General features: G+C 43.6%; 1 protein-coding gene across 1 annotated transcript; it reads right to left on the bottom strand.

Annotated features, from left to right (window-relative positions):
* Window positions 1-272: 272 nt before the first annotated feature.
* On the bottom strand, window positions 273-11,116 carry sap130a (Sin3A-associated protein a). Its single transcript, XM_054602580.1, is given in 22 exon segments — window positions 273-1,659; window positions 2,312-2,425; window positions 2,582-2,685; window positions 2,784-2,909; window positions 2,997-3,239; window positions 3,363-3,506; window positions 3,509-3,720; window positions 3,819-3,917; window positions 4,431-4,602; window positions 4,680-4,979; window positions 5,146-5,261; window positions 6,071-6,212; window positions 6,350-6,454; window positions 6,573-6,663; window positions 6,760-6,907; window positions 7,377-7,495; window positions 7,845-7,960; window positions 8,087-8,213; window positions 8,303-8,470; window positions 9,436-9,701; window positions 10,457-10,584; window positions 11,013-11,116. Coding segments are annotated over 21 exon segments (3,183 nt in total). The 5' UTR covers window positions 10,569-10,584; window positions 11,013-11,116; the 3' UTR covers window positions 273-1,500.
* Window positions 11,117-12,010: the final 894 nt, after the last annotated feature.

Genomic DNA, 12,010 nt, shown 5'->3' on the forward strand with positions numbered 1-12,010 from the left:
ATTAATGCAATTTACAATAGGCCAATACCCCTCCCCCCACACCAATTAGCAGTAAGCCGTGATAAAAAAAACTCTTCATTCAAATTAAAAAACAAGCGGTGATGGACCATCAAAAATAATTAGCAGGTTGCTGCAGCAGAATTTGAGATTACCCCTGGACGGACAGAGATGCACATTCACTCACACACAAGCAACCAAACGCATGATCCTCCTGGCAGTGTGAGTGGTGAAAAGGCAAAAACATTCAAAAAATGTAACAGCGTATCTGGTATGGTTTAGGTATCTTTACTATAATTACACAGACAAAAACAATGTACAACAGCTGGATGTTTCGGGCTCGCTTCATCTCATAACGTCATTATCGTTACACTCTGCAAAATAAAGCGGCTCACACCTCACCACACGGCACGAAATGTTTCGAGTACAAAACTTGAAAAGAACCAGGTCAATGGAAAACCAAAAAGCACATTTACAGTGATTTACATGAACTCAATCCACCAGTGTGATCACGCAAGGAGACTCTGCTCTCTTTCTTTCAAGCACTTCCCTTTCTAAAAGCAAATGAAAGTATTGTTTTTACCACCATGAAATCCATTTACTTTGGATTAAGTAGATGACTCATGGCCGTTTAAGTGTAATAACTTGGCATTATGCAGTATGTCGTCTCTTTTCACATCTCAGGACACGGTTTATCTTTTAAGAGCATTTCTTTTAGGTATTAAATCAATTTAATTTGCCACATTTAGATTATTTCTTGTACTTTCTTGTTTCTTGAAATAGAAAAAAAGCAGGTGCAGGATGTTCAGGGGGAAAAAAAGGGGAAGCAGTGAAAATGAACCGACGCTTGTTCTTTGAATGATATTTTCAGAATATATATATTTTGACAGCGCGTGGAACAGCTTTCACGTGTCCCCGTCCATTTCACTTACACCGACAAAATGAAGGCACAGATTTATGAGAAGGGCAAGACTGAGATTAGTCTGCATACACACTAGATACTAAAGGGACTCCTTTTGGATGATTTGGATTCGACCCATCCATCAATATCTCTTAACTGAAATACTTTCTTCAATATCTACTACAAATGCGTTTAGTGCCGGATATCAAAAGATAACAGAATGTGCCAGATCAAACACGTTCTTAAATGAAGATGCAAAAATTTAATTAGTAAAAATGGTTTCTGGGTCTTAAAAAATGAACAACAAAAAAAGAAGGGGGTGGGGGGGGCAGTGACAGGGCCGTCCAGTTTGCCACTCTAATGCAACCTACAATGCTCCACGCTTAATATGTGCGTTGGGTCTTGAATGAGAACCTTTTCCTGATGGGCTGGTCTGCCTCTTGAAGCCCTCCCGTAACTTCTCTCCGTCTGCTCTCGGGCAGATAGGGAGGGTGCGTGCGATTGTATGCAGCAAATCATAGCACCAAATTCTGAGCAGCTCCTTCGCCCCCTTCCGAGAGGGGTGGGGGGGTGGGGTTGTCGACAGAGGAGAAGGTCCAAGCTTATGCCCGCTCTTTGCGCTTCAGTTTGGAGGACTTCTTGACGGCGCCGTTCTTGTTGAGCAGCTTCAGCACTTTCTCCTTGTGGTCGAGCACTTTCATCATGGTGTCTCTGGCCTCGGTGACCTGGTCCATCACCAGCTTGCAGCGCTGCATGTTACCCTGGGGACAAAACGCACAAACACTTTTGAGCTGTCGGAAGCAAACAATGATTCTGGGAAGAGAGAGCAGCTTTTATTGTGCTTCAACCCGGTATTTCTGCACAGTTGCAGATAAAGATCAGGCTACAGTCAAATCATTAGTATTATACTATTTGTAAATTCCAGTAGTGACAGCCTAGGATTGTTTGTTTTCAAACATTTCAAACAACTCTGGGATATTGTAAAGTCCAAAAGGCAGAATTTAGTTAAATAAATAGATAGACGTAATCATTTCCAAAATTCATATGGTTTTCATCGAATGGATTATTTTTGTATATTTGTTGCCGTCTTTCAAAAAACATGCAAAATTTTCACTGTGGTCAAAAAACTTTGTTTTCCCACCAGCTGGGTTAACGGGATGTATTAACGGGATGGTCCAGCAGCAAGCCAACACCACATTTATTTCAGCACAATAACAATTTCTGAGCAGAGAAATTTGATATACATTTAAATATATGTATTTATTTAGTGGGTTATGACATGCAACAAAGCTCCCCGGCTGAAAACTACCAGGCAAACATGTGGTAATGTGGCATACACTTTAACCATTCTGCTGTCATGCACTCCAGAAGACCATATTTTTTAAAGACCTCAGTCATCAGAAACGACCTTACCTGTATGAGCTCATTGATTCGGTGAAGGTCGTCATCAGAGCCTGCTCTCTTCTTAGGAATCAGACCCTCCTGAAGGGTGGAGAGGCGGCTGTACACATCATGCTCCAAACTAGACTACAGATCAAGTAACATACGCAGCGTGTTAACAAAAGTCCAATGGAAAAAGCCACCAACCAAACTAAACCTTTATCAAGATCACTCTTAATATCGATGATAATAAACAATACTACAGAATTATACGGTTACTGGTCTGGGGCCAGCAGCACTCACCAGCTGCCTGAGCTGTGCAGCACACAGGTGAATTTTCCAGCCTTGTGCTCTGCAGGCCACTCCTCTCTGATTGGCCATATCCTGTAAACTGCCTTTCTTCTCCTCTGAGAGACAAGCAAACCATTGTTGTTATAGAAAGAAAATTACAGCTGCCACTCATTCTCATTTCGCTGTATGAAATATAGGCTGGAAAACTACTGACCTTTGACCCGGATGTCGCTGTACCTCTGGAAGTGGTGGTAGGCGGCTTTCCAGGGGTTCCTGTAGTGCCGTAGAAGAGTGACGGGTGGTCGAGGCCTGACTGGTACGTAACGCACTCCTTCCTCGTCTGGAAGACAAAAATGAACAACTGCTGATTACAGATCATCATCATCATCATCATCACCGCGTCAATGGTTGGCATTGCATTACGCACCAACATATTCCCTCGGTGGAGACTCGCGCCTCTCAGCCCTGCCGGTGATGGGCCTGCCCGGGGCCTTCTCCTCATCCGTACTGTTGGTCTCCACCATCTCACTCTCCTCTGTGGAAATAACGTGCTGCTGCTTACGGGGCTTCTTCCTCGGGGAGGCCCCGGGTATCAGATCTCCTGTGGCAGGAGCGCTCAGGGTGGAGGCCTGGGTGGTGAGGGCCGGGGCTGATGAGTTTGCATGGGGATCTGAGGGGAAGAGGCAAACGCATTGTTTACTTATGTGAATGTTTCGGTTTCCCTGCATTCATTTGTTTCTCTATTTAATTCAACATGAATCGATTTCACTGTGTTGACTGATGCACTTCTCACCTGACTGTGAAGTGTCCATGGTCTCCACCTCCTGCTTGATTTTCAAATCGGGGCAGGCAGAGTTGGCGGCACAAGCTGCAGTGCTACTGGCCGCGGGCTGAGTGGGGGAGGCCACGGTGTTGGCCATAGAAGCTGGAGCCGGGGGGTAACAGCCATGGCTGCTGGCAGGGCTGAGAGGACAGTGGAGGCCTGGGAGGGAGGCGCGGGCCCCGGAGTGGCGAGCATGGCGGGGATGGCTTGGGCGAGGTGCTGGGCGTTTGACATGGACTGCTGCTCTCCTCCCTGGGGAGGCAGAGCCTCTACTGTAGCCATGACAGGAGGGGCCCCGGCCATGTGCAGCTCCGTTTTGGGCTTCACACTGGGGGAGGAATCGTAAATTTTCAGACTAATAACTTATAACAACAGGACGTGAACACAAGGATGTGACTGATGTGATCGATGGGACGGGGGGCTCACCCTGCAGGTCGGGGAGATCCGGCTCCCCTCACGCCACTCTCCATTCTGCCGCCACTGGGTTCACTGGGCTGGGCGGGGATCAGGTTCTTGCGAACACAACTGAAACACAAAGACGAGCAGGATTGGTTTGGTGAAGGCAAAACATTTAGCGATCCAGTTTGAAACTTCACAAGTTTCTGCCCAACTGTATATGGGGAATCTAATGCCGGCTATCAACATGCTATTAAGAGACACTGAAAAACTTAGTCTTAAAAGTCAAGCAATAAATGTACAGGGAGACTTAAACCCAGTTTCTGGTTTAGGTCTAAAAACAGCTCAGGGTTAGAGCAACGTCTGTATTGACTCAGCAGATAGGCAAGAGATACTTCCTAGAAATGTGACATGTCTTTGTTTTAAACTGACATTTGTTTTAGCATCAAACCTCAAACTATTCCTTTTTTATTTCGACAATTTTCAAACACACAGCTACTCGTAAGCAGGCGGTTGTAACAAGCAGTAAAAGTTAAAGTCTGCTGAATCTGACTGAGTATTTGTAAAAGCAAACCTAAAGGAAGAGAGGTGGAAGAAACTATTCCAATATGCCCACTGTCTTATGTTTGGTGCGATACTCACCTTTCATTAGCGGGTTTCTTGCGGAGGATGCTGGGTCTAGGGGAGGAGACCAGGGTGGGGGCTCCTCCTCCCCCTCCCTGGGTGTGTGCCTGCACCATGGTGGCAACTGGTTGGGTGGTGCTGAATGTGCTGCTGATGGGGCTCGCTACAAAGCCATCGGCCAAAACAACCCCTGAGGAAAATAGAACAAGCGTTACAAGCAGCCCATAATAACACCGCATTGTTTTTTACTGAAGGTTTAGTAATTACCGGGTTTGGCTTCGGACTGCACTTGTTGCTGCTGAGTGACTAACGGTGCCTGCTGTAGTGCCTGCTGTAGTCCCTGCGTGCCCATCGGCGCAGATGTGTGCAGGCCCTGCACTCCTATTGGTGCGGGCTGCATGCCCTGCGCAGCGATGGGTGCCGGCTGGATCCCCTGGGTGCTGATTTGCGCAGAAGGGAGACCAATCCGATCCACCGCCATCAGCTGCATGTGGTTTAGGTGAACAGTGGTTGCCACGCCGACTCCCGCTTGGTTGGGCAGTGCTGAAGTCGGAGCTTGAGGAGTAACTTATTGTGAGGGACGACAGAGTTAAAAACGAGACCTTTATACCACCAAGATACAGGTATTACTCTGTGATTTTATAGCTTTTTTTATTTCAAGTCAAATAACAAAAGGTAGCCACAGTACATAGCTGTGACTGCCACTAAAACAGCGTTGGTTAGCAGAGCTTACCAGGATACTGCCGGATGGTAGATACAGAGCTGCTGATGGGGGTGTATGTGTGTGTCAGAGGGTATGACGAGGAGTATGCCGGCAAGAAATACTGGAACTGCACTGGCACCGAGGGCCTTCAAAATAAAACATACAATATTAATCCAACGCTCATCATCATCGGAATTAAGTATCTGTACTCCTGAGGTTAGTCAATGTTGATAACATTTTATTTCTACTTTTTACAAAAAAGTAATGGATGTAAATACAAGACAATTCCAAATAATAACAGGATATGGATCTAATTATCATTCATCTTCATCTTAACAACTACCGGATGGATTGGCCAGACAGTTTAATGCAGACATTCACTTGAATGAATTTTGAACTAGTGCCGGCAGCGGGTCTACATCTTAATTTGTGAATTCAAGCTGATACGCTAAACTAAGATGGTGAACCTTATAAACACACAGCCCAGCACATTAGTATTCTGACATTGGTCACAGTAATGCTTGGGCTTAGTTCCAAGTACAGCCTTGTTACTTAGAATATGAACATATGAAATTGTTGATTACTGCTCATTACTTAGTCAATGCTTCCAGCTCAATGTGCCAATCTCCTTTTATATTACTATTCCTATGTTTAAGTAAAACTCAGCTGTTTCTGTTTTGCCAACAGTGGCCTGACTTGTTGGCAATAGCTAATTTGATTAGAGGACAAGAAGGAAGCACAACTTAGGTCTTTGCAGAAAAATATACTTCTTTAGTGTTTCTGGTTGGGAAAGGAAATACAAATGGCTGAGAATGCAGATTACCCTCCCCTTTTTTCACACTAGACTTTTTCATACAACATTTGATATCAGATGTCAGCCTCTGTCTCTTTATCACCAACAACCATTTTATGGATATCTTTCACCCGCTGCAATTGGTCAACATTGTGTGCTCACCTGTTATCACTTCTTGCTTCCATGGTGACGGGGTTAGGAGATGACCGATGGCCTGGGATGGGGATGAGGTTGGTTCTCTCTCCTGGGTAGTCGGGCTGCACTCGGGACGAGGAGTGGGCGATGGGCTGAGGGACGACTTTAGCTGTAAACAACAAAGAGGAACGGTAAAGAGAGAAAGATGTATTGAAACGCACTGTGAACTTATTCAGATTAAGATAAAACCTCCTGCTTACGAAGCAAGCAACAGTTCCAACCATGGAGACCATACGGCCAGCTTACCAACGGGGATGGCAGAGGTGGTCACCGCTGCAGCATGAGAGGAGTGCGAGGCCATTGTCATGGTGACAATAGTGTTGCTGGTCATTTGGCTGTGTGGCACGGAGCCTAACCATGAAGAAGACAGGTGTATCAATCATTTGTGTAAAAATAACAGCACAATTTGAAATTTAATTTCGTATTCCTTTAGTCAAACATCCCAATGTTTTGAGACAAAAGTTAATACCTATCGTGGTGGTTGATGGCACAGTGTTGGTGGCAACGATTGGCGCCACAGTTGCCGCAGCTACCGGTGTAACAGGACTGAAGATGGGCTTCTGTGGAAATAAAAAAAAATAAAAAAATCAGGGTGGTTATTTCAGTCACCGTTTAAAACAAGTTGGATTTAAGGAGGTAAATGAAGAGGCAGTAACCTGTGTCATGGTGTGCGGAGGCTGAGGCTTTTGGGCCCCGATCGCTGGGTGGGACGGCAGCGTGATCCGCGTGGCCGTGTCACGGGATGTCTGAGACCTCTGAATACTGACGGTGGCCGAAGGGGGGTGAATGGTCAGCCCTGGACGCCTGGGGGGGAAAAAAAGAAGTTTAGTGCACCACATCTGGCATAAGCAACAGCCAGATAGAAGTTCAGAGGGAATAGCCAGTGCGGAACACATGTTCTTGTTACACAAAAGGTCATTTGTTTTAGTGACTTTTCTGTTTCTGCTCATATGCTGAACACTTACCATATATGATATAATGAAGTTTGTTAGTGAGGTGTTTCAATTACTTTTTTTTTAATTAAACAGCTGTTTTACTAAATGCTTTAAAGCTGCACTGAATAAAAGACCTTAAGCCACAGAGCACTTTGTTAAAAACTACAAATGGCTTTTAGGAATTAAAAAGGACAATAGAAAACAATATTGTTTTCCATGCAAACACGACCAGGGCAGGTCAACCGATCACCACACACTGTTTGGTTCTACTTTACTAGTGAACTCCTCGTCATGCAGCATCTCTACTTTGTTAACACATTCTTCGGAGTGCTACTTACCCATGCGTCACCTCTGCAGAGTGTGTGACTGATGGGCTGATGACTGGGGACTGAGTTCTTGAAATGGGCGCCACCACAGTTGGAAGCACAGCTGTAGACGTTGTCACAGCAGGGCGGGACTGTGGACAGTGGGAGAATGACACAGTTACACATTGTTTCTAAACGTTTAACAAGATAAGAGTGCTAGAGAAATAAGTCCTAAAACCTGGAAATGATTTAACACTTTTTCACCTCCTGTTCCCTTGTCTCGAAGTCAATGGGTTTACTGAACAAATGTGTAAGTTACATAAACTAGTGTTTGTCACAGAGCTTATTTTCTGCAATAAAAAAAATACAATGGAAATATCCCATCAGCTTTTTGTGGAGGGAATCAGTGCGATGTAAACTTCCAGGGTTGGCCTTCAAAAAAACGTCATCCCTGCACCACTCCATACCAACAGTTCTTTAGATGACACTGCAACCAGGTACCTGAATGGTCTGGTGGATGATGTGCTGCACTGTGGGCTGGCCGGGGCCCGCACTTGCTCCTGTGGCTGGCCGCAGGACCGTTTTGGAGCTTGACATAACAGCTGCTGCAGCAGCCCCTACAGGGAAAGAAATAGACTTGATGTAGAGAAATTCACCGCTTCAGATGAGTGGTAAATGGTCTACCGTTTCAAAGACAGGCAAACATAGAGCCTGGCACGCTGCTCTTATGACATCACACATACCTCGGGGTAAATGGGAGGTGAAGGTCTGTGGAGGCACTGCAGGGGTCCCGATCTGTAGCGCGGGGGCACTGCCCCTGATGATCTGAATGTTTGCTGGCATCAGGTGGTGTAAGTTGCTCGAGTGACCCTGAAACACATTAAAGCAGCCCACAACTTCAGTCATCTGCAAGAGAGAGACAATAACATACACCAACATCCAACTGACAGAGCACTCACCTGCTGACCACTGATCGTTGCCACAGGAATAGATTGGGTTGGAGCAATACTGCTCTCTATGGTGACAGTAATGTGACCCGGCACCTTGGGGGGTATGGGGATATGACCCTGGTTGGAAGCTGGTGCTGGGGCAATAAGACGACTTGGCATAGGTGACTTCAGGACAGCCTGAAAAAAACAACAGATACATTTCAGTTTTTTGCCCAGAATGATGTTAAGAATAAAAATGTTAATTGAATGTTGCAGTTTTAAAAACTGTTATTTCTTTATAAGATAATTGTAAGGTTGGACATTTTCCACATGGTCAGTATCATAATTTGTTTGACAGTACAATATATTTGTTAGCCGGTTATCGAGCACGATAATTAGTCCTTCAAGTTTAAGGAGCTAGGAAACTATTTGTTTCAGATGTATTCCTTGTTGAGTACAAGGTGTAGTCCATGACACAAATGAAGAAAAACCAGCCTAGCTGATTATGGAAGTATAAAATGAAAGCATCAACTAGATCTTTAAAAGCTTTCACTGTAGTTAAATAGTGCAGCCTGCATGATTTAAACATTTAGAAAACAGGTGCTTTTGACAATATTTTGTTCAAGTATCTTTTCAGTCAGAGGGTTCAAGAATGTCTCAAAGCTGTAGAATCTCTACAAATTTAGATTGAAAACATAACTTGAATAAATCTGACTAAGACAGTTTTTGGTTTTCAAAACAAAGAATGCAAATATATATATATATATATATATATATATATATATATATATATATATATATATATATATCTGTCACCATATGTATGATATACAGTACCAGTCAAAAGTTTGGACACACCTTCTCATTCAATGGTTTTTCTTTATTTGTATTTTTTTCTACATTGTAGATTAATATTGAAGACATCTAAACTATGAAGGAACACATATGGAATTATGTGGTAAACAAACAAATGCTCAACAAACCAGAATATATTTTATATTTTAGATTCTTCAAAGTAGTTGAATGAGAAGGTGTGTCCAAACCTTTGACTGGTACTGTAACTGCGTTCATCTCACACTGAAGATGGTAAAGACAAAGCATACTTTCCTATTGAAATGTATAAAAATCCTCTATAAGTTAACAGGTATGGTCATAATCATCACCTTCATCTGTCCCTCAGTGAGGACAGCAGGCTGGCCCTGTGGGAGGTGGACAGAGGTGGCAGGCACAGTCACAGGTGTGCCGGGCTGAATGGGCACGGTCTGGGGGGTAGCCTGTGGCTGACCGTGCGTCTGTACTTGTGGGTAAGGTCTGACCACCATGGTCTCCTGCTTCTCATCTCTAAAGGCCAAGGTCCCCCCTCCCCCGGCGGGAGGATGATCCTGATGCCCGTGGTCAGCATCCCGAGCGCTGTCAGCATCTCCACCAGCTAGGGGGGGAAACAGTTGGATTGAACAATTACTTACAGGTGTCTTACTCGCCATACATGAAATATCCCGCGTGTCATTACATTACATTACAGTCATTTAGCAGACGCTTTTATCCAAAGCGACTTACAGGAAGTGTATTCAACATAGGTATTCAAGAGAACTACTAGTCACCAGAAGTCATAAGTGCATCTCCTTTCTTAAACAAGCATCTTAAAGCATAAACCAGAGCAAAAGTATAGTGCAGAGGCAAATTACTACGAAAACAATAATTGCAACAGACTAATACGAATATAGTAAGTGCTACAAACTACTATGAATAGGATAAGTAGTAAACAAATACAAATACAATAAGTGCAGTAAACTAATACGAATGCAATAAGTGCTACGAGGAAGGCTCAGGGTAGTACTTCTACACACACCTACAGTATATCTAATGACACAAGGGTTCATTGTGAGCCTGATTACCACACCTGTTTATTTGCTTACTTTTAGCTATAATTTCCCCATTGTGGGACTAATAAAGGCTTAATTATTATTATTATTATTGTCAGTAAACAGATACAAATTCAATAAGTATGAACTGATATTTATTGTCTGTGTAGTTGTACAAGTATGTGCAATAAGTAGCTACGAGGAAGGCTCAGGGTAGTACTTGTATAGTATGTGTATTTATTGTCTGTGTAGTTGTATAGTATGTGTATTTATTGTCTGTGTAGTTGGTATGTATTTAGTCTGTAAAGTGACCATACATTACCTTGTTGATGTGACGGCTGGTTCACGGACACCATGTTTCCAGCAGCAGGGATCTGAGGTGCTCCCCCGCTGGAGGCTGGCAGCCCGTGTCGGGGGAATTGCTGGGAGCTCATTTCAACTAATTATGACCTAAAATAGCATCAAGACTGTCCATTAATTGCAGTAGCAGACATACTGATGGTATCATTAAGGTGTAAACGCATTGCTAGTAGTGAACATGTAGGGAGGCTACAACAATAAAAGCCGACCGGTTTAACCCTTTACACATAAACAGGCTAATGTAACGTTAATAGCAAGGAGCAAGGTTCATAACATGTACGTTCACCAAATGGTGTTGATGAAAACAGACGCCGTCATAAATACATTTTGCTGCTTTTGGTCCGGCAGCCTTAAAACTAGAAAAGCTACCTTGTTAGCCAGCTATCCTAGCTAGCAGCAGGCTAACGTTGGAGTCGCTAACACTGCCTGCTGCCGCCTGCTTTTCGTGCTAAACCCTGAACTTTCTAAAGAGTACAACGGCATTAACTCAGATATCTGCATGTGTGTAGATACGTTACCGTATTACGAAGTACTAGGCAATGGTCGTTTTGTGGATTACAATTTTTTCCATTCGTCTTTTCTTTTTTCCAACATATAAACCGGAAGAAGAACCGGACCTCCCCGTTTAATTCCACCAATCAGAGAGGAGCATCTCAGACCGCTGACCAATAGGAGCTCCGGAAATGTTTTGACCAACCTAAAGACTGTGCCGGGGGAGACGGCTACGACCTGCAACACCAGAGTCACGTGGTCGACGGAGGCAGCCGAGTTAGCACGGGAGTTAGCACGGGAGTTAGCACGGGAGTTAGCACGGGAGTTAGCACGGGAGTTAGCACGGGAGTTAGCACGGGAGTTAGCACGGGAGTTAGCACGGGAGTTAGCACGGGAGTTAGTCTGCTAGCACGGCCAGCTGGCTCTCCTGTTGTATACATCGATGGCTTGCTCCACTGTATGTGAAGATTATGAATACAGTATAATTCAGTGTGGTGGAAGAAGTTTTCTGGTTCTTTTGTAAAAGTAACCAAAAGTCAAATCCCTGCATTCATACTATTATTATTATATTCCTTTATTGATCCCCATGGGGGAAATTCAAGTGTTGCAGCAGCTCAACTACACAGACACAGACAATAAATACTATACAATACAATAAATACACATACTAACAACTACACAGACAATAAATACACATACTATACAACTACACAGACAATAAATACACATACTATACAACTACACAGACAATAAATACACATACTATACAACTACACAGACAATAAATACACATACTATACAACTACACAGACAATAAATACACATACTATACAACTACACAGACAATAAATACACATACTATACAACTACACAGACAATAAATACACATACTATACAACTACACAGACAATAAATACACATACTATACAACTACACAGACAATAAATACACATACTATACAACTACACAGACAATAAATACACATACTATACAACTACACAGACAATAAATACACATACTATAC

This window comes from Anoplopoma fimbria, chromosome 8, assembly GCF_027596085.1.
Source record: "Anoplopoma fimbria isolate UVic2021 breed Golden Eagle Sablefish chromosome 8, Afim_UVic_2022, whole genome shotgun sequence".
Taxonomy (NCBI): domain Eukaryota; kingdom Metazoa; phylum Chordata; class Actinopteri; order Perciformes; family Anoplopomatidae; genus Anoplopoma; species Anoplopoma fimbria.